The sequence below is a fragment of the Podarcis bocagei genome (genome assembly GCF_964188305.1).
Source record: "Podarcis bocagei genome assembly, chromosome: 1".
In the NCBI taxonomy this organism is placed as follows: domain Eukaryota; kingdom Metazoa; phylum Chordata; class Lepidosauria; order Squamata; family Lacertidae; genus Podarcis; species Podarcis bocagei.
The window spans coordinates 91,165,840-91,192,561 of NC_138125.1; the positions used below are offsets into that span (position 1 = coordinate 91,165,840).

The following is a 26,722-nucleotide window of genomic DNA, read 5'->3' on the forward strand; positions in this document are numbered from 1 at the left end:
TACTTTTTGAAGAAGTGTAGCAGTTATTTAAGAGGGCGGCCTCTGACTGTGGAATGTGATGTCCAATCTACCTTCAGTGGGTTTTGCCACATTTATTTTATTTATTTCATTTGTGAATTGCTTCCCATGAAACACCTTGAATCGATGAATAATAGAAATAGATATAAAAAACAAAGTTCAAGTCCAGTACAGATAGAGTCTGGGATAAGAATCTCCATGTCAAAAGGCTTGTAGAAAACAGAGGGTCTTCAATAGATGCTGAAAAGGCAGTAGAGACAGTGGCTGTCTGATACAATCATTTGATTTGATGTTTTCAGCACCCGTTAAAGAATTACCTCTTCATCATGTCCGTTTGGAGGAAGTTAATCTGGATGAGATTAACTATGAATTGACATCTGCTTGCTCTATTGTACTATGGACGTTACCGTATTTTTCACTCCATAGGGCGCACTGGACCATAGGGCGCACCTAGTTTTGGGAGGCGGAAAACAAGAAAAACTTATTCTGAACCCCAGAAGCCAGAACAGCAAGAGGGATCTGGCTTCTGGGATACCGTGTGGCTGTTCTGGCTTCTGGGATAACAGCGCCAAGCCTCTTCAGGGCAGCGGGATGAAGGCTCCCCCTGCCCGAAGAGGCTGCGCAGGGCTAAAGCAGAAGCCAGGACAGGCGCGTCGCTGAAGGGGCGCTGCGCCTTCTCTCTCTGCGCAGAGAGGGAGAAGGCGCAGCGCCCTTCAGCGAAGCTGGAGAAGGAACAGAAGGAGACCCTTCTGTTCCTCCTCCGGCTTCGCTGGACAGGTGCGTCGCTGCAAAGCAGAAGGAATAGAAGGAGACCCTTCTGTTCCTCCTCGGGCTTCGCTGGACAGGCGCGCTGCTCAAGGGGTGCTGCACCTTCTCTCTCTCTGCGCAGCGCCTCTCTTTCACAGGAGAGGTGCTGCACAGAGAGGGAGAAGGCGCAGCGCCCTTCAGCGAAGCTGGAGAAGGAACATAAGGAGACCCTTCTGTTCCTCCTCTGGCTTCGCTGGAAAGGCGCATTGCCGCAAAGCGGGAGAAGGAACAGAAGGAGTCCCTTCTGTTCCTCCTCCGGCTTCCAGGTCAGGCGCCTTGCGGCGAAGCCGAGGATCCTGCATTCGCTCCGTAGGATGCACACACATTTCCCCTTCATTTTTGAAGGGGAAAAAGTGCGTCCGATAGAGCGAAAAATACGGTATTTTAATGCTGGTTTTAAATTGTTTATTAGAGTTTGGAACCACCTTGTGATCATAAGTGGTGTACAGTTGTACCTTGGATCCTGAACGCCCTGGATCTTTGATGTTTTGGTTCCTGAATGCTGCAAACCTGGAAGTTTTTTTGAAACCCGAACATCCGGCGGGGCTTCTGCGGCTTCTGATTGGCGGCAGTAGCTTCCTGCAGCCAATCAGAAGCCACGATTTGGTTTTTGAACGTTTTGGAAGTAGAACGGACTTCTGGAATGGATTCCATTCAATTTCCAATGTATGACTGTAATAGGAAACTGAATGTATGAACATGGACCACTTTTGCTGTGGGAAGATGATTATCGCTTATATAATATGATTAACTGCTAATGGGGGTGTAATGTTGTTGTTTTATTGTGTTTAGTGTTTTGATGTTTTTGTAATTGATATTTTAAATACTGTATTTTTTGCTCTATAAGACTCACTTTTTCCCTCCTAAAAAGTAAGGGGAAATGTGTGTGCGTCTTATGGAGCGAATGCAGGCTGCACAGTTATCCCAGAAGCCAGAACAGCAAGAGGGATTGCTGCTTTCACTGCGCAGCGATCCCTCTTGCTGTTCTGGTGCCTGAGATTCAGAATATTTTTTTCCCTTGTTTTCCTCCTCCAAAAACTAGGTGCATCTTATGGTCTGGTGCGTCTTATAGAGCAAAAAATATGGTAGTTAATATTTTCAGCAGCCTTTTAGAAGGAAAGGCCAAAGTACGAATGCTTCAAAAAAAACACACCAAAAAACCAATCTGTATGGGCTAGGTTAGGCTGAGTAAGGATTTGTATCCCATGGTGGTTACTGGACCCTGGAGTCAATCAGACCTTTCCTCCTGTTGCAAACAGCTGATTCCCCCTCTCTTATGTGCCAATGTCCTCCCTCAGTGTCTGTGGGGTGACAAGCGGCTGCATTTGGTGTGAATTTGTGTTCTGAAGATTGTTCCTTGACTTCCAGACACTTTCAGCGTCGGAAAAACTACTGACCACCTGCTAGTGCTCTTTCAATTGCTAACATGAATTTAGAATCACAACTCAGTATTACTTGCTCAGTATTATTGAATGGTCAGATTTATTTAATTTCATCCTGAAAAATAAACAAAAACCTTTTTTGACATTTGACCATATAAGGGTGGATTTAAAAGAGTTTCTGCTTGGCAGAATGACAAGGAACATTTTTTTATGTGGGAAGTTGCCATTGGAGATCATCCTCGATTGTGTAATAAAATGGATACTTAAAAGCAATGTTAGCAAGATATTGGCTAATGCCTGCAATTGATCTCAATATTTACAAACAATCTTGTTGAACAACTTACCTCTGTGTGAATGGTATATACACATGCAATGAATGGTGGGGTCAGGGAGAGAGGACTAGGGGGTTCTTTATCTGTATTTACTATTGTATAATCCGACCGGGTCCGGTACGTTTCCACAGCCACCGAATTCCCGTAATGTAGCACCCACTTGACATTTACTACTGAAAATGCACGAATAAAGACTAAGAAAATTACACAACATTCTTGCTAAATAGTGGAATTTCCTTGCTTACTGCCTGTTAAGTAAGCTGCTATACTAATGCTAATTGGAGTCTTTCCATGCTCAAGATTTATATAGTTTGTAGCCAAAATCACTCCACTGATACACAAAAGAGAAGTACTATCAGACTCTGTGTAACCCTGAAGTACACACACACACACACACACACACACAAACACAATCCCCCACCCAGGGAAACCCTCCTAAAATTCCCTCTCTAAAAACTCTCCAGTTCTGTAATAACTCCTGTGTAGGCAAAGGTTGAATGGATGTCTTTTGATTTCTACTGACCACCTTGCCACTTTAGAATGTTTCAGTGTAAACAATTGCAATAATTGCAGAGTGTTGGCATCCTGAGCAGTATGTATGTGAGCTGTAGACGACTGTAAAGATCATTAGTCCACTAATTAGCATGGCTCTGGTGTTCAAATGATATTTTTCTCCCTTTCTTTCCCCTCTCTACCTTCTTCCAGTCTCGCATTGCTAAGCGGGGAAGGAAACTTGTAGATTACGACAGTGCCAGGCACCATTATGAATCTCTACAGACTGCAAAGAAAAAAGATGATGCTAAAATTGCCAAGGTAAAGTGCCCAGTGCCCTTGACCAGATATGACATCCTAAATCATCTCTCTCTCTCTCTCTCTCTCTCTCTCTCTCTCTCTCTCTCTCTCTCTCTCTCCTTAACTAAGTAATTTAGGATATTGTTGGTGGTTTTGTTTTTCCAAATATGAAACTACTACTATTTATTTTCCCTTAGAAGAAAGTATAGTATTAATATGTTAATGTCTCTAGCTATGTCCTTTTTCAGAGCATTTCATAATAAATAAACTAACTTTCTTTCGTCAGAGAACGTATCCTGTTACAAGTCAAAAAAGCAAATGGTAGAACATACACAATTCCTGAAAAATGTGATTGAAAAGCAGTGCAGAAGCTGTTACTTTACTGCACAGATGGTATGTCAACAGGTGCCCGTGGCTGAGATGAAGGAATTAAGGAAAGGAAGAAAGGGAAGTCTTCGAAGGATGGAGGCTGTTCCTTGCAGCCTCAGCAGGGAGAATGACTCCAGGAGCTACCCTTCCTTGGTGGTCTCCTTTTCTTCTCAATTGTCAAAGCATCTAGGGCTTCTGGATGAGCCCATGCTCTTCTGATTGGACAATCATGTCCTGGCACCAGGCTGAAGTGTCAGCTAGCAGCAGATTGTTCCCCGGCCCTAGATATGCTCTTGGGTGAGAGACTAGGGAACATTGTCCTCCTTGAAATAAGGAGCAGCTCTATTTTCCCATCAAAGGCCACTTCAAGTGTTATTGATGAAGCAAATCGTGGGTGTTATGTGGGGTGATTTATGAATATGGCATCAACACCTGCTTAGAAACTTAGAAATCTTCTCGATTCACCTTCTCTTCATAAATGTTCTTTTTGCTCTGAAAGGGATAGACATATAATTACTGGTGGATAATTCTTCTATTCTCATACTTATTGCCTTCTTGTATACTTGCTATCAGCTGTTTTAAAAAAAATGTAACAATGCAGAACACAATCTTATGCATATTCACATGTAAGTGCCACTGTATTCAGTGAAATGTAAACTTTTGCATAACTGTACACAGTATTGCAGTGACCATAGAGAAGAGTATATTGATCGATGCCATTTTTCCTTCAGGGAAGAAAAGGTGAAGCAGATTCGTAGTGTCAAGGGTTAGCACTGTTATGCACCTGCCAAGGTCACCCACCCACCTCAGAGGGGGTCCATTAAAAAGAGCTCAGGGACTTATACCTCTGTTCTACCATTTCTGTGCTCACGTCTTGTGAGTGCACCTTGTGGCATGCATGAGTGATGTGAGCACGTCATGGGGTGTGCACTCATGGCAAATGTATGTCACTGTGGGATATTGAGGGGCTCTAGCCCCCTCCTTGAAAATTTTGCTGGCAGCAAGGCCCCTTGGCCCTCCAATCTGATGCCCATGGTGGCAGTGAGGATCTACTCACAGAGAGAGGAGGGGCAACTCTGTACCAACCTGATGTTTAAAGGCACAAGAATCACTCTAAAGAGCAGACTTCGCCAGCTGTGTTTTATAATGTGACGTTTAAAATAAAAATGCTGCAAATTCTGAATAATCCGCATGGCTGTAATAACGGTGTCTCCTAATCCTGTCTTTTCTGAAAAGTTGCTGGTGTCTCACAGAGGGGGGATCCATCTTCCTCCAAGCTGGGTTTTGTTGCTGTCTAAATGACTAACAGTTTCTTCTCTGTTGCTCTCTGCAGCTGGAGTGCTCGTAAACTCTGCTGGCCTTGGTGTTTTCTGACCCACACCATGGAGCATTAATTACTGCTAGACTTGGCATGCCACGTAGGATTCACCCTTTGACTTATCTCTTAATGCTTCCTTTCTCTCCTGTTTGCCAGGGTTTGTTGTCTCAGCCTGGCTTGATAACCCTCTTACCGTTTGAGATATATATATATACATATATTTAAAAAAACCAAAGTTCTCAAAATCTGTCCCGTTTGTTTTCTTGTCTTTGTTTTGAAAAACGCTCTCACACAGCCTGTCTCGTTGCTTGAGAAAGCTGCGCCTCAGTGGTGCCAAGGGAAGCTGCAAGCGCATCTCGTAGCTCAGACTAATCTGCTGCGGAACCAGGTGACAGCCGAGCCCACCTTGCTCTCTAACCCTGCATGCCCTCTCCCTGGCTGAACCCCTCTACTGTGCTCTTCACCCTCAGGCAGCATTCACTCTGCTAAGCATCCTTGTAAGGCACTCCTTTTCTCCAAAGAAGTGACTTAGGTTTCAGTACACTGGAATAAAAATGTAATACAAGGAGACAACACCAAACCAACTTGTATTTTATTCTTAGAGCAATGTTGTTGTTTTTTTTTTTAAAAAAAAGACTATGTGATTTTCCAAACTTGCTTTCTTTGTCAGCTATTCCTGCTGTTAAACAAATTCGCCACCAATAGTATAGTGCAATGCCTTGCACACCAGCCAGATTTATGGGACAACCAGTTAGAGAATAGGTTGAAAGGTGTTGGGTTAGCTCCACCCCTTTCTTGGCCTCAAGACCCAATGCCCTAAGGACCGTTTCCTCCACACATGGATGCCAGCTGGTGGTAGTTAATCAGGAATGATGAGTTGCTTATGGAGCTTCCAGTTGATTATATTTGGTATGGTGCATCTTGTTTCTGAGACATTACATGGAAGGATGGGAGATAAGGTTGATGTTTAGGTGACATGTATATTTCTGTTGCTTATATAGTTTTCCCTTCTCCTGTCACTCAGGTGCTTTTCCTGTCATAAAAATCTTCAGAAAAAAACTTCACAGCAATACCTCCTCTCCCCATTTGCTCTCCCATGCTCAAAAACGCCCCGGTCTCACTGAAACATCAACCTTCTTGTTGCTTTGTCCATGGTTCCCATTCTACAGCTATTCTTCTCCTTCCCCATAAACTGGCCATTAATTCATGAGAATCTCTCTGCTTGAGCATCCCAGGGATGATAGCATTGATGCTTCTGCAACCTCTCTTCTTGCCTCCCTTCTGGCTCATTTGGTCTAAGCATGTGACAAGCTGGGGCAAAGAGAGTCCCTTTTCCTGAGTCTCCCTTTCTTAGATTGCCTGCAATATCCTTTGTCAGTTCCTGCTTCCCTTTTATAGATTTTAGAGTTGCAAAGGCACCTCCAAGATTTTCTAGTTCACCCCCTGTCATTCTAGGAATTCTACTCCTGCAGCCTCTTGTATGGGTGGCAATTAAAACTTCTAATAAAGGAGAATTTACCACTTTCCAAGGGAATCTGTTTTATTGTCAGATAGGTCATTAATTTTCTACTTTGTCTTTTGTTTTGGCTCCTTTCTACTTTGTGTTTTGGCTCCTACCGTCTGGAGCAACAAATTTACTTCATCTATATGACAAGCTTCCAGATATTTGAAGATGGCTATCATACATCTTATTTTATAATTCAGCTCTCTCTGAAGTCCAGAGGTTTTGTAACTGGATCTGGAGCAAGCTCTAGAAGAGCTTGTACATATTTCCACTCCTTCTGCAGTGGATTAGAAACAGGACTGAACTCTGAAGCTTTTTCTAGCTTCTAGTTTTCCAAAATCATCAGAAGGGGGGGGGGGACAGTTGCCAGTTAAAATGAAATCATGGCAATAATCCTTAAGATTCATGGACTGGTTTGGAAAGGAGTTCTGTAATAAACTAATGAAAGTCACTGGACACCAACTAGTCAAAGGACAGGGAAACTTCAGCCTCCTTATTGGAAACCCTTCTGGCACAAGGCATTCCTGGGAGTGGGGAGGGGAAGACAGATGATGCAACTGGCAGATGAGGAACTGAGCAACAGAGGAAAGAAAACAAATACTCTCTTAAAGGACTGGAGGACAATAGCTCATTAGCTTGGCTGGAAGGAACCACATTTCTTGTATGTTCACAAGGGGCTGGTCACTGAGTTAATTGTTACTTACAAATTTGGAGTTTCATCCATGTACATTTGTGTATACAGTAAAGTAGTGGTGGCTAACCTGTAGCCTGTGGGCCATAGTTTTTTCTTTGCCCCTCCCCAATCTCTCTTACACACACACAGAGCACCCATAGGTTCCCTACTGTGATACCAAGAAGCTTACAAATCAACGGTCCTCCAAGCCCCCGCTTTGTCCATTTTTCCTCTGACTGGTTCCTTGCTGTGATTCTGTTGTGACAAAAGGTTGTCGTGCCCCACAACTTGTCCTTGAAAATAGAAGGGGCACACCCACTCTTCGGTAACGCCTGTTTTTATATTCCATCCACCTTCAGAGGGCTGACCATGGGTCAGTGCAGCTCTCTGTCTTTAAATGGTTAGCTACCCCTACCACAAAAGCTAGCATTTGGCTACTCATACCTTTATAGGAGGCTGCTGAAAAGTATGGGGGCAGCTTCTAGAAATAGCTCTCCATGCATTTTTTGGTTTGGGGATTGGGGATTTTATGTTTTACTAGGTGTGTGAAAAGCTGCAAAATATATCTTTAGGCTTGGCCTAGTCAGAACAGTCTGGCTTCAGTGAACTGTAAAGACCTCAAAACAGAGACTTCCAAATCTTTAACTGAGTTACCAGCTTCTTGGTTTACTAGAGATCTTCCTCTGGTGTAAAGTTTAAAACCACGATCAAAAGGATTCCCTTTGCTTCTTGCTGGGCTGGTGTGTGTGTGTGTGTGTGTGTGTGTGTGTGTGTAAAACTGCCCACTTTGCTGTATCAGGTGATACTTAGCAGGCTGTTGACAGGATTCAAGATCTGATTTAGTGCTACTTCTTCATGTACAAATTGCCTCAGTTTGTGCAACATCTTAAGCCTGTCAGCTACTGACCCATGGGTTGGACTACATTCCACAGATCTTTCCTGCTTTCTGCTATCATTTCAGTCTCTTAAATCAGAATCTTAAAGTGAATTCTTCAGCGTAGACTGAGGCCCCTTTGCTCCTCAAGCAGTTAAACTTGGAATGTGGACCCTTTAAAGATAAATGTGGGAGATGAGCTTTTTGAGAGCTACGCCAGAAACAAAGTTACTTCTCAAGCAGCATGTTCTCTTCTGGAATGTGTTCAGATTTGAGGGTGATGGGTGGGGTGGCAATGGATAGAGACTGATGCTGACTGCTTAGGACAGCAAATTCTTGCCTTCCTACAACTCACTGCTGACTAAGAAGCAACACAGAAGCTTGCTTCATGAAACAGGCCCAGAAACAGCACATCTCAAAGTGGATATGGCAAGCAAACTCCTGAAGCTTGCTGGATAGGATATGCTGCCATTTCATCTTGCTGAGTTGGGGGCTCTCTTAATAGGGGCGAAATCTAATCAAATCAAACTGGAGTCTAAAATTTGACTGAATTCTGAAGCCCAGTGTTAAAAATCTGCAAGCAGGTTATTGGGTTGGAAAGGTGACGGGACCTCAGATAGTTAGCAGCAGGCCTTAAAGGATGCTGTTTCTTGACCACAAAGCGCTGTGCCTGTATTTTTAAAAAGGCGACACAACAATAAAAAGCAACTAAAAATTAATATCCTAGAGATTAGTTGGACACAGGAGAACCAAGAAAAGCAGATGACCGACAACTGCTTTTATGTGCTGTCGTATACATTATAATTTGGGCATTTAAGTGTTTCAGGCAGGGGTCTCTTTCAGCCTTACTTGGAAATGCCAGGGATTGGGACCTTCTTGTATGCAGAGCAGGTGATCTCCCACTGAGTCAAAGTCTTCCCTGTGGATAGGTGTGCCTCAAATTCCATTATGTATCAGTTTGCTTTGAGCTTTCCAAGGTGGCAAATTATTGCAAATATAAATGTTTGGTTGGGGAATGTCATGTGGCTGCTTCTGTGATGCCCACGTGATCCTCCTCATGGGAAAACCCTAGAATCTTGGCTGGACCCCCAACTCTCTTCTTGCTTCTTTCTAGAGTGAATGTTGCCTAGGGTGCTTCTTTGTTAGTGCATATTGGGATGTCATAATAAGTACACACTTGTATCAATTGCTTTTTTTGATTCTTTGAGCTGTCAAGCACAAATGGTTCTACCTGGCAAGAGTATAGAAGAAGTTTAGTACAGTACTAAGAGACAAAACTATTTAGCAGACTGCTAAAGTTAGCAGACTTTCAAACCATAATCCTACTTCTGATCGATTTAGTAACCCCTAAACAGAATTTAATTTAGTTTTCTCAACATAAAGATAGATCTGTCTTGATTCAGGCTAGCTTTATAGTAAACACCTTGTGTAAGAGATACTACTACTACTATTACTAATATAATCTATGTTTTAGCAACTAAAAGTTTATTTTTTATATTAGCATCCTAGACCACTGCAATCTCCCTTGTATTTGTTGGCAAGGACAGGAAGTCCAGAATACAAGCCTCCTTTGACAATACAAATATCCAGAGGTTCAGTCCATGACAATGATGCTTTCTATAAGTGATCTATAGAGGCTTGTGGCATTGTGACATTTTTGCTCTTGTGGTGGAGTATGAGTAAGTTGCTTGCATTTTTTTCCTGTTAACACAAGCTGCTGAATAGATAAGACTCGAGATTCATTGTTTATCCCAGCTGTGCTAGGCTTTTTGCTGCACCAAATTACATTTATGAAACAGATGCATTATAACTGTGCCAGTGATAGCTCTGATGGTGCCAATTGCCTAATAATTTCAGATTCACACTCGGACAATTATTGCAGTATCCACCACTTTCCTAGAGTACCAGTTTCCTAGAATCTGCAGCTACACATTGGCATTATCATCACTACTGGGGAGGAGTGAAAGGCCATGCAGAAAATTAATAAGTATTGTGATCAAAATAATAAAGAGAAACACTGAACGGACTGTGAGATTGGAGTTAATTTAGATTCAGGATCCTAACTGGAAAATGATTGGAGAAGGTGACCAAGACTCTACAATGGAAGTCATCAAGAATCAGGGAAATTAATCACAATTTCCTGCAAAGATAAACTGAACTTGCAGGGGGTGGGGAGTGTCATAGGGCTCCTGGAAAACACTGGGAAATTTCTAATAATACCCTTCAGTCTGAATTAGCACCCTGCTAATATCTTTGATGTTACTTCATAACACAATTGTTCTCTGTGGGGAGCAGGTCTTGAGCTTAAAATATTTAGCCTGGGAGCTATTTTCATGTGCGTGAAGTTCTACAATGTAGGGAAGCAGGATTTTGGAATTCTATCATGGAATTGCTTGTTAAAACTCACAAATTGTGATGATCACACTGCTTAGATTATATGGATGGGTAACGTAAGTCTAAGGCACAGAGTGGCTTTGGAAGTAACACAAAGTAACACGATGCAGACATTGAGGAACAGGAAGTGCATGGGACAGAAACTCTGCTTCCTCAGCATCCACATCACATCTAAAGCCAGACTCAGAGGTCACTGACAGTTTCTTCCACTCTGATTACTAGGGCTTCCTTATGCCAGCTCCAGGCTGCAGATGAGACTCCTACACACACACTTTACAGAGGTGGATTGTAGGGTGGATGGGAAGAGGCCCAAGAGCCTCTTCTATAGATCTATAGAAACCCAGTTCTTGGAATGCCCTAGTCTTGACCGACTTATGGAGCATGCAGCAGCAAGCTCATGTAAGCCTTCTCCTGAATTGTACCCCAGAGGCTGTGCATATCATTGCCCCATCCTTCCTCTCTAGGCTGAAGAAGAATTAGTAAAAGCCCAGAAAGTGTTTGAGGAGATGAACATTGATCTTCAGGAAGAACTGCCTTCACTATGGAATAGGTAAGCACATGCAGTGGTTTACAAATTGTGTTCATGGGGGATGTGGTTGGAGGGGAGGGGTAAAGCTATCTTGACTGATTCTAGCCATGATGTATGGGGTCCACTGAGTTCCTTTTGCCAAGTGGAAACTCATAAGGTTCAGTTCCGCTGAGCATTATGGCTCTGCGAGTGAATAATTGGAAGAAAAGCAGCTGCCCATGTCTTCAGTAACTTATATTATGTTTCATATTCCAGTCGTGTTGGTTTCTACGTCAACACATTCCAGAGTATCGCAGGTTTAGAAGAGAACTTCCATAAGGAAATGAGCAAGGTAACAATGGGTGACATTCTTCCTCTTCCCCCTTTGGGGACCATTGATGCTAATCTAGCTTCTCCCCCATGCCTTTCCTCATTCACTGTAAGAGAGGTGTAGTTCTTGGTGCTCAGGGATAATGGTACTATCTCACATTGTTATTAGGGCATTTTTCCTCACTGGCATATCCCTTCATGATGTTACAGAACAGAAGTGACTTGCTGGGTGGGGCCACAACATCAGCTCCATGGCTCACTATTTCTTACCAGAAGGGGAGGCTGTGGGGCAATGAGGAGGCTGGCATGGTGGAACTGTCCCTCTGGAGCCAATCAGGTGCTCCTAGTGGTGTGCCAACCTCCCCACTGCTTTGTCCATCCCTCCTCTTTCCAGTAAACACCAACAACCCACTTGCCGGGAAGCTAGCATGGCATTTCTGCCCTTACCAGACCAGCTGCTTCAGTTCCAGAGCATGACCAGAAAGCTCACAGTTCAGCAGCCTTGCTGAAACGTAGCAGCTCTGCATGGGAGCACTATGTCTATTTCATTGAGTTTCCCTGGGGAAGAATAGTGGGACATAAAATGCAATTAAATAAATCATCATTTCATTTGGCCCTGGTCCCTCATCCTGTCCCCACTGCATCTGTCTTTAGCTTTGCCTGGTGAGTTCTTTTAGCCACCTCGTATTTCTTCTGCTTTGGAAGAATGAAGCTATTTCCATTTACTTGTGTGAGCCCACCTGTGAGTAAGAAGCCTTGATTTATACTATTATGGCAGTTTGTTCTGTCAAGCTGTTGAATTGGTACCAGTCCATAAAAGGTTTTCGTTTAATGTCTGATGCATATAGTTACATAGGCCGTGCAGTTGCTTCAGAAAATTTAAATGCCTGCATGTGGAATGACGACTTTATATCTTCTCTTCCCCTGAATTCTGCACAAATCCCAAAATAGGGAACCAAGAAGTTTAAGGTTCAAAGCAGCGAATGCAGAATAAGACAGGGCCAGACAAACTAGTAAAATGTTGCTTAGCAGTGATGCATTCATCCAACACATTTGGACAGCCTGTTACTACTCGGTAACAAGATTTTGTATCCCAATTTTCCGTTTTGGCAAAAGATTATGTGTGTGAAAGGTCTCTTTCCTTTGCAGTTATCTACGTTTTATTAGAGCCTGGGGGAGGTCGGTTGAATTGCTGCTGTGGCAAACACATGGCTGCCGTCACCCCCTTCCCGCCCCACGGCATGAACGCTAAGTTTGGCCTAGCATCTTGTTTAGTGACAAACTGTGGTTCCATAGCAACCAAGGCTGCTGCAGTTCCAAGCAAGGCTCCTGGCTGCGGATGGGAAGAGAGAGCAGAAGGAAGGCATTAAGTCGCAATGAGGAACAAAGACCCTGTGTTGACACAAGGGCCCATAGTAGTGGAAGTATGTGATAGAAGGGGCAAAGGGGGAGAAAAGGCAGGAAACAGTAGAAACACGAGCTGAATTTGTTTCCTTAATGAGACACAGGCTTCACTTATGCGGCACCTGTTTCTGGAAGTCAAATGATGCTCACAGGACTTGGTGCTTTCAGTTTCTGTGACCATGAATCAGTGGGAATGAATGGAAGACCATTTCCTGTAGCCTAGCTTCTGGGTCATAATGTTATGGGTGGGGAACCTTCAACCTGTGGGCCTAATTAGGTCTATTGGAAACTTTTGTAGCACAGCTGGTCCCAGAGAACTTCCTATAACACCAAACAGCTGATTGGTGCTTAGAGGAAACCCACTTACACCTGTACTTATAGCAAGCACCAAAGTGGGATTTGTCAGAAGAGAAAGTTGCATTGCCAGCTTGAACTGAAGCCAGCGATGCAAAATACCTCTCTCTGCTGGTTTAAGCTGTGTCTGCAAATGGGTTCTGTTTTGTTTTGGGTCACCTGACATCATTATGGCACCAGCCGATTGACAGGTGGGAGGCCCCACCACCTGTCAAAATGGCCTTTAGGGTGTGTTTGTTGGGGGAGGGTAGGATTTGACCCACTGGCCAGATCCTGTTCCCAACCCATCCTCTAGGTTTTTATGCGTTTTTTATATGCTCTTGTACAGTGGTACCTCGGGTTACAAACACCTCGGGTTACAAACACTTCAGGTTACAGACTCCGCTAACCTGGAAGTAGTAACTCAGGTTAAGAACTTTACCTCAGGATGAGAACAGAAATTGTGTGCTGGTGGCGCAGCGGCAGCAGAAGGCCGCATTAGCTAAAGTGGTACCTCAGGTTAAGAATGGTTTCAGGTTAAGAACGGTCCTCTGGAACAAATTAAGTACGTAAGCAGAGGTGCCACTGTATAAAAATTGTGACCTTAATTCTTTCCTTTGTTTACCTTCTATTTATTCATTTTAAAATTTTTGTTTCAGCTGAACCAAAACTTGAATGATGTCCTTGTGAATCTAGACAAAGCACAGGCAACAAGCACCTATCCTGTTAAAGCTCAGCCAAGGTTAGTCATTACTATATCTAGCATTGTGGGAAGGTGGGGGCAGGTTGGTGTTTGTGTTTGTCTTATTCTCTTGACTACGGTCTCCAGTGATACACTGGTTGTTAATCTTCTACCCCGCCAGCCCAAGAATTGGCCCACTGAAAGCTTTTCTTTCTGTGTGCAGTTACAGATACGGCAGCCACTGTGAGGGCGCCATCTCCCATTGCACACCAAACATCACATGGTTCTTAACATTTGTTGACTATGGTGATTTTATGCACCTTAAAAAAATAATAGTGTGTTTAGTTCAGAAGCAACATTTTGAAAAAACAGTAGTGATTGACGGGCAGGGAGGGGTGGGGAGCATAGGAGTGGTGAGAAGCGACAAATATCTCTCATGCTTTTTATGAATGGAGTTCTCCGTTATGGTTGAAACCTCCTTTTTCTCTGCCCCTGCTCCTGTGTTTTTAACAGCTGACTGACACACAGAAATTAACCACTGAAGCTTTTCCTGTATGTCATACAGTGGTAGGAACAGGAAATTTCTCTGTGTCGGACTGCTGTTTTAAAGGCACCAGAGCAAGTCCACTTAACAAGGCGCCAACCTTTGGCACAATACCCTTGTCCTTGTGTCCTATTCGTACTCAGCCTGTAGCTAAACCTAAGTATGTGTACCTGAACTAATCACATATTCTTTCCCTGTTTCACCCCTGCCTTCCCCCCCTTTCCTCCCCTTCCTATGTTTTTCCTCCCTGTGTCAAATTTTAGATTGTAAGCTCCTTGGGGGCAGACACTTGTTCTCTTGTACTCTGTAAAATGCCTTGCACATTGATGGTGCTATATAAATAATAATAATAATAAAAATTAATAATAATAAACCTTATTCTCAGCTCTGGGGCTAAAGGCTGGCCCTTTGGGCTCCTTGACTCAGTTCCTTGCAGTCCATATTATTAAAAGCTGAGGGTCCCTGTGAAACACATGTTAACACACTTGTATGTTCAGTAAAAATGGATGGGGTTCAGGAAAAAAAATTGAGTTCTACAGCCTTGAGGGATTAATATAGTTAAACTAATTGTCAGTCATTAAGATGAGAGCTGCGTAGCTAAACATACAAATCACAGGTTTTTTGCTCTCTTTCCATTCTGGATGCAGCTGTGGCATCAAACCACACAGTGATTGCATTTAGACAATCATTATCTCATCTTAATAAGCCCACAATATTTATGAGCCTTTTTGCATACCCATCCCCTTCACACCTCCCTTTGAAGTCAATTTTCAGCAAGTTGTCTGAAATGGGAAACTTTGGGACAAGGCAGGATATTAAACCAACTTTCAGCTTTGCCCCATCTTCTCAATCTTGTCGCTGCTCTCAATGACATGGTATCTTGTTGACCCAGCCCAGCATGTTGGGTATCAGTGGCATTGTTTTGCAGTAGTTCCAATCCTATGTGCACATTCAGAGGGGGTAGCATTTGGGGTGGGCAGAAACTATACTTACCACCATTTGGAGGGCTGCAGGGCACAATTTTGTCTATTCAACATCTATATAAAGCCAGTGGGAGTGGAGATTTTGAGCATGGTGTCCTCATTTCTCCATAACATCTGTATCAGGTGTAACTGTGCAAGCCCTGGGGTAGTGTCTGGATGCAGCAGTAGGCTGTATGTAGGTCAGCAAACTGAGCTTGAATCCTGGCAAGATGGAGACTCTGTGGCTGAGTGGCCTCCTAGCTCCAAGAGATAGGTCAGTTGCCTGTTCTGGATGGGGTTGCACTCTCTTTGAAGGAGCAGGTTGCAGTCTAGGGATGCTCTTTGGTCCATTTTTGTTGCTTGAGGCTCAGATGGCCTCAGTGACTTGCAGAGTCTTTTATCAACTTTGACTGATGTGACAGCAGAGGCAGCTCATGGACTGAGATAGCTTAGCCACTGCGGTCCAGGAACTGATAAACTCATGACTGGATTGCTGTAGAAGTAGGAACACCTTTGGGTTCCTGGAGGGAAAAAATCAAGGCAACCTAGCAGTTTCTGTTTTTGCCCTAACACTTTAAAGGACTTGTTCAATGACTGACTTCCCCTTTTCATTTGTAAAAGAAATCCATTGTATCTTAGAGTTTTGTTTTGAATAAACTCAGCAAAGCTTATGGGCACAAATAGGAATAAGGAGGAACTGTCTAGGGTTGTGTAAATACACACACTTCTCTTTCCTCACCCTCCGCTCTTAAGGAGAAGGTAGGCCTCACTCCTTGGATGAGATGGCCTCTGGCTCTCACCCAAATGCATGAGTGATGAAGCAATTTGGGAACTTGGACTCCCAGCTGCTTTGATTCCCACATGCTGTGTTAGCAGTAATGAGTTGCATGTGCCAAGACTGCATTAGGCAGAAGGAGAACTGTGGCTTGACTCCAACCTGCTTTGGCAAAATCAAATGGAGGTCAGTATGATATTTTAAACCCAACTGCTTTAAGCTCACTCTTTTGTAGGTGCATTGAATTAAATTAAATGTAGAAGCTAAGGAAAAGTTTTTAGCAGACACCAGGGAGCTTGTGGCTCTCATACTCTCGGCAATGAGTTGAGCACTTTGCGTAAACCCCAAGATGTAGAGTGCTTTCGTATCGACCATGCATGAACACAACTCTGCACAGTGCTAAGTAAGAGCAATGCATAAGACAAATGAGAGGGAGAGGCTGAACACGGATACAGTTTTATCAGTATGCTTTGTTTATGCAGTGTACAAACAAGGACCACTAGATGTATCGTGCCATGAGGAAAAAGAGAGAAGATGCTAGGGCTAGCTTTTGGTCTCCAGATGTTGTTGAACTCCATCTCCCATCATGCCTGACTGCTGGCCATGCTGGGTGAGGCTGATGGAGGTTGGAGTAGTGGTGGACCTCGGGGTTTCAAATTTCAGTGGCACCCTGTGCAATGCCAAAATTTGGTGCTTCCCCTTGTTCCATTCTAAATCATAGCTGCAGCATCCACAGTGGCATCCCCAAGGCTCAGCATCCATTGCAGTCAAACTGGTCATGCTGCCCTAAATCTGCCTCTGGTTGGAGTCCTTTAAAATCTGGAGGGACAAAGGTTAGCCAGCCCTGATTTAAATGTATAGGAACCCTGGGGAGAGCAATTTAGATGGACGCCTTCCATTTTAAGGTTCATTTCTTCCTCATCCTTAGGTTCATAGTGACTTCAACTCAGATGTCATTTCAACACTACAGTTTTCTCTCTGGGGACACTTTGGAAAGGAGTGCTCTCATAATTGAAACAATCTTTTTATTTTGTCCTGTTGTTCTTTGCATGAGGTCTGCCAGAATGACACCAGTTTATACCTGATAATAGGTTTGAAGCCTGGGAGAAAATGGCGAGATGGTAAAAAGAGCAGGCGGTCCCTATACAATGTTGTACCAATACTATGCACAATGATATGCGCAAGAATTTATTTTTAAAGTTAAAACACCCTGATATATAGTGTAAAAAACAACAACACAGATATGCAGATAACAGGAGATAAAAAAATTCTCAGAGCAGCCAGTAGACTAGGGGCAGCTAGCCTGTGGGGCATCTATGCACACCCCACACTGCAAGAGGTTTGTTTTTTGTGCCTCTAAAATTAATTTTTTTAAATGATAGAAGTTTTCTTTTACTGCTTCTGTGGCTCCCCTTTGCCCCCTAAATCTGCTTTAGGGGTTGGGGAACCCCCACAACAGGTTTAGCGGGCACATGCATGAGTCATTTTGTGCACATATATCCCTCTTAGCATTCCTCTGAATCCCACCCATACATTTTATTTTACTTTATTTTTATTTTTTAAAAAACAAACCCACTCCTGAGGGTTCCTGGCTGTGATTTTGTGACGTCAAAAGGTTTTTGTGATGCTTTCCAGACCACTCAAATATTCTTTTTATTTTAAAATGCCACATTCACTTATACACTTTGACATGTGGCCCTTGGAATGTTGACCATGGGCCAGTGGGGCCCTCAGCCTGAATAAGGTCAGCCATCCCTGCAGTAGACTGTGCAAAGGGCATGAAAGTCCACCCTAAGAAACTTGTGACAGGATATGAAAGACATGAAAGTAAATACTTCTCAGGAGCTTCTGATTTCACCCCCAAACTCCCCCCAGTGGTTGTTCAGCCCCCTACTGGTTTTGTGGGGGTAAGTTCTCCACCATCATACGGTACAACATCATTGGTGGAATGATCACTTGGGACCTTAAGAGAATATTGCTGCATTGTTAGGGCCGTGGGTGAAGATACTTTGGAAAGGACTTGCACATTTGGCAGGATGGTGGGTGGGTGCACATGATGGGATCATATGCCATAGGGTGATACCCTCAGGAGGTAACTCCCATGATGTTAGTGTAAGGTTTAAAGAAGACACAAGCTTGTTCTTTTGTAGGCTCACACTCTTGATATGTTGATTGATAGCTGGTGGTCCTTGTCTCACTCAGCCACCTGCTGGATTGCTTAGCTTCCTAGTTTTCAACCTCCACCTTTGCCCTCCATATAACTTTGAGGTAACTTGGTAGATCAATGGTGGCAAGTAGCTTGCAAATGGAAATCAATGAGCCATTGATCTCGCCTCTTCCCATCTCCTGAACATTCACACAGCACTTAAAAGGGTATTTTTCTACTGAAAATGTCCGGCGGACACCCCCTCTGCCAAGCTAATCAGATGCACACTGAGGGATGGCCCTATAGGTCCTCTTTGAATAAGTCTCTTCATGGTAACTATGTACGTTAGCTCATGCACGGAATCTTCACCTTTCTTTCACATTGGTTGAGCCGTGTTGTAATGGACATCACTTTCGTGTGCCGTCCTCAACAGAAAGAAAACTAAACTGTTCTCCAGGCTGAGGAAAAAGATGAGCAGGTACCAGCAAACGCCATTCCCTGCCCGCTCTGATTTGGATGTAAAAGCCAAAGGCCAGGCTGTATTCTAACAGCGTATAGTGCATTGTTAGCTTGGTGACTGAAATGGAGTTTCTGCATGATCCAAATTGCTTTGTTTTGGAATTACAGATTGCATTGGTGTTTCTGAATAAACCTAATAGCGTTTTACAAATGTTTATAACCACTTCCACCCTCCTTTGCAAGTTGCCAATAGAAGATATATGGACCTTTGTATTTCCTAAAGAATAAATGAATATCTTGTGGTCTACTCACATACTGCAGACCTAACTACTGGAAGTTGCTTAAGAGAGCAAATTGCAGCTGTGTGCCAAGGCCAGATTTCCTTTTAAGTGCAGAGAACTTCAGGAAAACTTGTAGTGGATCAGGACAGACATAGGTTGGGTGGGAGGAAAGATGGGAAAAATGGGAGCAGTCTTCTTCTCTCCCTCAAACCTTGTTGAAGATGAGTCTTTAGATCTCCTGTTCTTCTTTCTTGAAAGTCTAAAGAAAAATAATCTCATATCCTTTTTTTCTTCTATATTCTGTGGCAGCTTAGAATTGTGCTTTTATTCCTCTTTCAACTGAAATTTGTCCTTTTCAGGACAGGAGCCAGTCAGCCTTTTAACCTGTTCCCTTATACTTCCTAAAAATAGTGTAGATGTTGGAGGATAACGTAAGTTGGGTGGATGCTTAGGGGACATGGTGCTTGGTTGTATTGTGTTTATATACTAACTAGCTTGCTGAATTGCATGGTGGCTGGTATTACTGTGTAACTCTGAGTTTACAGAGAGAACTCTCAATTGCTTCCTTCCCGCTCTGTATGTCCTTGGATAAGATCTGAGAGCTAAAAGACCTTCAACCTCCTTGCAGAAACAAGAGTCCCTGTGAGGATACATGCAAGGCAGGAGAATGGTTGAGGTGTGAGTTGGTGACCCACATTTCATTACTTGCTTTCTGCAATTTCCATATGAGGCTCCCACAAACAAACAGGTTAGGGTCCCCTCTTAAAACCATGTTTCAAATATGTTTATCTAGAAGTAAGTCCTACCGGATTCAGTGGGATTTACTTCCTAGTATGAATGCTCAGCCATAGACAGGCCTTGAGCATCCTGATCTGTTGCTAGAGACAGTTTTCAAACATTCTCAACGATTTCTAAATACTGAGATGACACAATGTGGTGTGGAAATCCAGCTCTTGTGATTGCTTTCCAAGAACAATGTATTTCAAAACAGCCTGTCTGCTCCAAACTTGAGCTTTATACTCCATGTTGTTTCAATATGGTCTGTTGCCCCCTATCTTGTTATGTGCCTGTAGCTATCACAGCTAACCAGTGGCTTTGGTGATTGAAATAATTATTGTGTAATATAGAGCATGGTGTGGGAGGGTGAAAGACATTAGTGAGGTTTAAGGTTGTATGCCTGATCTATTAGGGGCCCTGTTTAATTTAGTAAATACCACATTTACTAAAAGTCAGATTCTTTCTTGTTGAATTCTTAGGGGATAACAGCTTACTGTATGCAAGGGCCAAACTACACGTGGCATTAAATATACAGTTTGGTATTACATTATCAGGATCAAGACCACAGAATGCAAGGAGAATGAACTCTTCTTCCCCTCCCACATCACAGACCTGATGAAATCTATTCCTCATGCAGCTGTTGTTTGACATAGGAAGAAAGTTCCCATGGACATCTTCCTGTGAGAGGCAGCAGCTTATGGACCGAGTGAATTTTTTTTGACAATTGTGGTGTGGGAGGCAAAAGTTAAATGAATACACCCCATGTGTACTATGCCCACCCCAAAAAGCAGCTGCTGTTTGTTTTTGAAGATAACTTCTGCACCAAACTACATGATCATTGTTACACATTTTCTTGCATTAAAAGTTTGTGCTATTACAGTAATGGGGCCAGGCATCTGTTGCAAAATAATAAATTAAAAGGGTACTTTCGCTCATCCCTTAAGCCACCTCTAATAAAAAGCTCATTCAAATGCTGATATTCTCTCTCTCTCTCTCTCTCTCTCTGCAGTGACAGTACCCCAGCAAAAGCAAACAAAACCCCCTCATCTCCGCCTGATGGGACTCCCATCACCAGCCCTGAGACCAAGGCTATCAACCATGAGCCAGAGCCATCCACTTTGGAAACACCTGGGGGAGGCATCCCTAAGTCTCCATCTCAGGTAGTGAGGATTGCTGGTGCTGCTGCTGCTGTTTTTTCCTTGAGGACATACATGACAATGTCATTCATGGTTGGGTTTCCTTGGCTGCTACTCTATGGAGAGTAATGGACTTTTCTCCATTTATGTTCACCAACAGTTCTAGGCAACGTGTATCAACTAGTCTCTCCATTTCTCTGTAATGTTGTTCTTGCCTAATCCAGTTTCTTTATCTACAAACGACAGTACTTCCTCTTCAGTAGGGATTCTATGTAGGCCAAGCTGGTCTTGCTGTGTAACAGGTATGGTACATAACTGTTCTTAAGGACAAGCAGAGGCTATAGGTAAACTAGGAAAACCTGTATTGGCATGGACAGCTTCTGGATCAGCTGGTGGCACAGGATTTCAGTTGAATCAGGAAGTAGAACATGGAAGTTAATTAGAAGTTTTTTGAAAGGCAAATGGTTTTGCTAGTTAAGAAAGGTGCATTATGAACTCTTCCATCCTCAATGGACAAGAAACAGGTAAGTGAATTGGTCCAGATATAAGATAATGATACTAAGAATGACATTTTGGATATTTTCTTCTTCTTCTTCAGCATGAGATGCACGATTGCACAAAACCTGATCTTGACTTTTAAAGTGTAATGAGAGCATTTTTGGGTTGTCAGCTTTGCAGCCATAATGGCCAGTTGGAACCCCACAACAATCATGCGAAGAGAATAACCTGTACATTGGCAGTTAGACAGTTGTAGGCTTTATGCGAAACAGACTACCTGAAAAGTCTTTGGTATGTCCCATGGTTGCCCACGCAACTGCTGAGGATTATATGAATTGCTGAACAGCAAAGATGGCAGTTCTCTCCTAGCAAAAAAGTCACAGCAGGAAAATGTCAAATGTCAAAATATTTATATTACGTTCCAAACATTAACTTTTTACTATTGCTGGAGTTATTTTGATTTTTATCAGATGCACATACAGTGTGAGTGGCTTTTATTTGGCCTTTTTTGTGCCCGTTTTCACCCCCAAGAACGGTAGGTTTGTCCTAGCAGTTAAAGCACCAAACACTATTTTGAGAATATTGTGCTTGTTAGAATGTTAACCCATGGGTGCTGAATTCTGGCTGTGGTATATCAAATGTAGGGCATGTTTCATAATATTTACTGTAACTGTAGATTTATGTAAGGGCTGCCTGTGAGAAGGGATTACAGTATAACCCTCTACATACTTTCACTGTATTCAGCGGGGCTTGGTCCCAGGTAAGTGTGTCTTGGATAGTAACCTTAGTGTCCAAACAGAACCTAGCAGAACCATTGAAAGTGTTCTTTGTTTATAGCAGTATTTTTAAATACCCACATCCTGTCTTTTGAATAGGCCCCTAAACAATATGCCCAAAAGAAGAGGTGGAAATTCTAATTGGAAATATCGTATGTTCTGAGAGTAACCTCTATCTCATCTCAGATATGTTAGGTCCAAGAATGAGGTGGTTTGGAAAACAGTTAAAACTTGGATATATGGAAACTTGAGGTTTCAGTGTAGGGGTTCTGCTATGAAAAGGAATTTACAGATAGCCCTTTGAGGTGCTCCCCGATGTACATCCTGCTCCAAACAGCTGATAAGTGGGATTTTAGGTTTTTTTTAAAAGGGTTAAGTAAGTAAAGCCTTAGCTTTTACATCCGGGAGATGAATTGCATTTGCAGCACCTTCTTTCTGTGAGTGATTTCCATATCCAATTAGGTATATGGATGTGAATCTCTGCTGGTGTGTGTATGTGATCCCAGACATTTTGGGGGCAAGGAATTGAAGCACTGCGAACCCACAATCTATATGTTTGGGATACCAGTTGTTTCTAATTCAGACAAGAAATTCTAAGCCCTCCTTCCTGCCCCCCCCACAGGGTGTGCCTCTCCTTTCAGGTACCTCTTCCTGGGCTTTTCACTAACCCAGTCCTAACTTCTGACTCACTCTGACACACCGGCAACCACTGCTACTTGCTCTCTTTCTCTAGCTGATGACGGGTTGGGCCTCTTAGGAAAGGCAGCCCTTCTTCCTCATTGCTGCTAGTTCTTTCTTCCTTGGAGCAAACCACAGTCTCACCCTCACGGTGCCACCTGTGTGGCTGAAAACGACTTACAACAACAAACAACGCATGCATTAAAACCAGCTAAGACATAGTAAAATCTAAAACTCATTCATATTTTAAAAAGGAGAGTCAAAAACATTCCATCCCACAAAGTATTAAAATATCGCCTTCAGGTTTCTGGGGGGGGGGGAAGCCACTTCTCTCTATCCCCGCCACCCCCCCCAAAGAAATACAAAACAAACATGGTTTACTGTAGTATCTAGAGCTGACTTTCTCAGCCTTGGGTCCCCAGATGTTCTTGAACTATACAATGTGCATCATCTCTGACCACTGGGCTTGCTGGCTAGGGATGATGGGAGTTGTAGTCCCTGGGGACCCAAAGTTGAGAAAGACTGATCTAGGAAACTTACCAAGGTTAACAGAAAATACACATGGTGAATGCTGCCATCAGCTGGTGGTTCTTTTTCAGTGCATAGTTCAGCTAATCATTGCAGGTTGGTTGTTTGATTTATTATGCTCACACATCTGAGACAAATCCTAATGGGCATAAAACAGTATTTTTAAACCAGCAAATGGGCGCATTAATTTTCCCAGAATATTTTTAAAATGAAATATAAGCATGCAGTAGTAAAGGCATTTCAGCAGGAAATCTATTATTCACTAAGAAGCATTCCTGACAAACCCTCTTCCACAGTTCAGTGGTTTATACTTGCAGATAAATGACTAAGTTGGGTGTGTTGAGGAAGAAGTGAAATCTGGAACTTTAATGCGAGTTTTTGAAAGAAGATTTGACAATGTTGACACACTGGAGTTTAGCTAAGCACTAATCAGCTCAGCAATGAGTTGCTCTTAACCCCACCTCCTCATGCAAACAGCACAAAATATTTTTAAAATGCAGTCAGCTTCCTGCTCTATACCTACAAGTGCTTTTGTGTATTATTGTGTAATGAGAGATACAATATTTTTCTCCTAAAATCAGCATTCTTGTCTGTTGCTAGCTCTCTCGCCTGCCCATGAAATCTTGAGTTGTGCAGGTGGAATAAGTTTATATAGGAAGGATCCACCATTAAAACATAAAGCAACATTAGATTTTATAAAGAGGCACATAAAAGTAGACGGTGCATGCAATTAAATGAAAAATACAACCTATTGCCTAACAAAATCAAATTTTAAAAGTTAAAGTGCAAGCCAAAGTACAGACCTCAGGGGGAAAGATATAAGCTATGTCCAGATGGTGTGGCAGAATGTAGGGGAAGGTGGGAAACCCACTTCCGTAAAGGGAAACTTCTTGAACTCTAAAGGAACGAGTTGACAGCGCTGTCTCAAAGTTAGATAATCTGTCTGTCACCGCAATAGTGGATGAGTAAGAATTGATCACTTGCATGCTGAAGGTGTGTTCTTGTTTCTTGTTGGAAATCTAGAATGACTTCACTGGACACAGTGCAAAAATATTTTCTTAAGTTCTCCAAATGAATGTAGCAGCATTTGAAGAGGGCATGTGAGGAAACGTAAGCCTATTGGTCTTATTCTAGATGACATGCCCCCTTCTCCAGAACTGTGGAAGACACATTGCTCAGCTGCCTCCAAAAGACTGCCCTATTGAGAGGACATGGTTTCCATTTGATTTTTAGATCCCAGTAGGTGCTGAAAAAGTTCTTGTTAGGTAGTGCGGAGGAAGGCGTAACACTACTTTCCAGAGTTTTAAAAAGCATGAGTAGGGTGTGTGAGAGGGAAGATTGCAGTGCAGATAAACACCCATGTTGCCTCATGAAATCAGGCAGTGGACTTTCCCAAGAGTGCTGGGCCCTGCACATGCCAGTTCTTTTTATACTGAAAGCCAAAATGTAGGTTGTGTCTGTTGTTGTTAATAATGGATGTGTCCATTATTAAAAACCCACTCCAGGTTTTCTCCCAAGTCCCCAACCCCCAATTTCAGAAGCCTAATTTAGATTCCCTTCCACCAGTTATATTTAGTGTTGCTATTGTTAAAGTAATTAGGAGTATTGCATTAGTCTTGCCATTCTGCTGCCATTTGCCTGGAGATCTTCTAGTTGATCTGAAATTACCTTCTGCATGTGCTGGAATTTCTGCAGCTTTTGATTATCAGCCAGTTGATAAACATATGTATGAAATGACAGCACCATCTTGTGCAATAAATGTAGGTCTGCAGTTAAAAGAGTTACATCCAGAGATAAGCCACTGTGTTTAGAAGCACTAAAAAGCAAAGTGTGTGAATCACGTGGATCTGTTATTTTTGGCACTATTGTGACCTGTGAAACTAGCCAGATTGACTGTTGGAAGACCCCAGTATGTAGCTTAGCTTACTCATGCTAAATTGTCTTCAACACTTTGGAAAACTAGATCTTTTCTGCTAGGCAGGGCAGCATGACAAGAGTTTCGCACAATATTTTGACTGGGAAGCATTTTTTGAATGGTCAAGTAGCACAACACAATTGAAAACCAACCTACTGCTCTGATATTGCACCTAGAAATGAGACACATTCCAGCTAATTTAGGCTTCTTAGTATGTTTGGTTGAAAGCATGACACCAAGTGAACATCTGAGAAAGGAGATGGAAGAGAAGAAAATCTTGACGTAACCAATCCAGATGGTATGACCCCCAAGTGTGGCCTATGATGCTAAAGAAAAATAAAAGCCGCAATGTAACTTGTAGGAGAATATGGATTCCCAGACCAGCATAATTTTTATTCTTGTGACATTTGTGGTTATTTCACAGGAATGCTGTGACTCCAAAAAGAATTGGACCCTGATTTCTCAGCCATATTTAGGATGCAGAAATGTCTTTGTGACGCTGAACCAAGGTCACTTATAAAGAATGGGTTTAATATATCAGGAAGCCTGTTTTTAGGAATCAGTAAAGCTGGCTTGGGTATCTTCTTTCTCTGTAGGCAGAGAGGTTGCTGCCACGAGTAACGCTGCTGTCTCTCCTGGCTCCTCAGCACTTTTTTTTTTGTAGTATGTAAACTCCCTCCTTGTCCTCCAGAAGGTTGCACAGACTCTAATTATGTATGCATGACCTATCTTATGCATATTAATTGTGTTACGCTTCTCCTCTGCAGAAGGGAGACCTGCCCACGACTGAAGTGTAACTAATGATGCGAAGCCTTCTTTTGGAAGTGTGTGATTGTTTCTCCGTCCTCCCATGTGTGGACAACCCCCCTAGACCTCCTTCCCCTCTAGTTGTGTGTGTTTTTTGTATTTAGTTTTTGCTAACCTGGTTCCTGTCTCTGGTTTTTTGGGTGTTGCTGTCTGTGCCGTCGCCATGTGTTCGCTTGCATGCAGTTGCGGAAAGGTCCTCCCGTGCCGCCACCTCCAAAACTCACTCCGTCCAAGGAGATGAAGCAGGAGAACATCATCAACCTGTTTGATGACAATTTTGTCCCAGAGATCAGTGTGACAACCCCCTCACAGGTTAGCTTCTCCTTCTTCCCCGCCCTCCCTTGTCCCTTCCTCTATCCGCTTCACCTTCACCTAATTTTTTTTTTTGGTCCTTTCCTTATTAGAGGTGTCAGGCCATGAAAACTGCTCAGTGCATGGTAAAGTGAATGTATGGGAGGGGCCAATGTGATTTGAACTGGGCAAAAGGGCCAGTGAGTTTTCCCACCACATCTTATTGCCTCAAAAACTGTGTCTGAGGTAGATGGAGGCAGAATACGTGGAGAGGTTCCATCATTTTCCAATATCTTTCATCAAGGCCATGGAGATCAAACCTATTTCTCCCCAGCTAAATAGGAGAGTGAGACAGGAAGGCATTATTGTTTCAGGACATTGTGTGCCTACACACACACACACACACACACACACACACACACCTCATGT

The 26,722-nt window shown here is 42.9% G+C and overlaps 1 protein-coding gene across 18 annotated transcripts in view; it reads left to right on the forward strand.

The window, feature by feature from the left end:
* BIN1 (bridging integrator 1) overlaps positions 1-26,722 on the forward strand; it is a 115,915-nt gene that overhangs the window by 66,522 nt on the left and 22,671 nt on the right. For 7 of the 18 annotated variants that reach the window (XM_081197028.1, XM_081197040.1, XM_081197042.1 and 4 more), the window contains exons 6-13: positions 3,245-3,352; positions 5,314-5,406; positions 10,928-11,013; positions 11,248-11,323; positions 13,698-13,780; positions 18,581-18,625; positions 20,674-20,824; positions 26,186-26,314. In XM_081197028.1, the coding sequence (XP_081053154.1) occupies positions 3,245-3,352; positions 5,314-5,406; positions 10,928-11,013; positions 11,248-11,323; positions 13,698-13,780; positions 18,581-18,625; positions 20,674-20,824; positions 26,186-26,314 (771 nt within the window). The remainder of the gene's footprint in view (positions 1-3,244; positions 3,353-5,313; positions 5,407-10,927; positions 11,014-11,247; positions 11,324-13,697; positions 13,781-18,580; positions 18,626-20,673; positions 20,825-26,185; positions 26,315-26,722) is intronic. The other 11 variants (XM_081197043.1, XM_081197031.1, XM_081197034.1 and 8 more) reach the window with 6 other exon arrangements.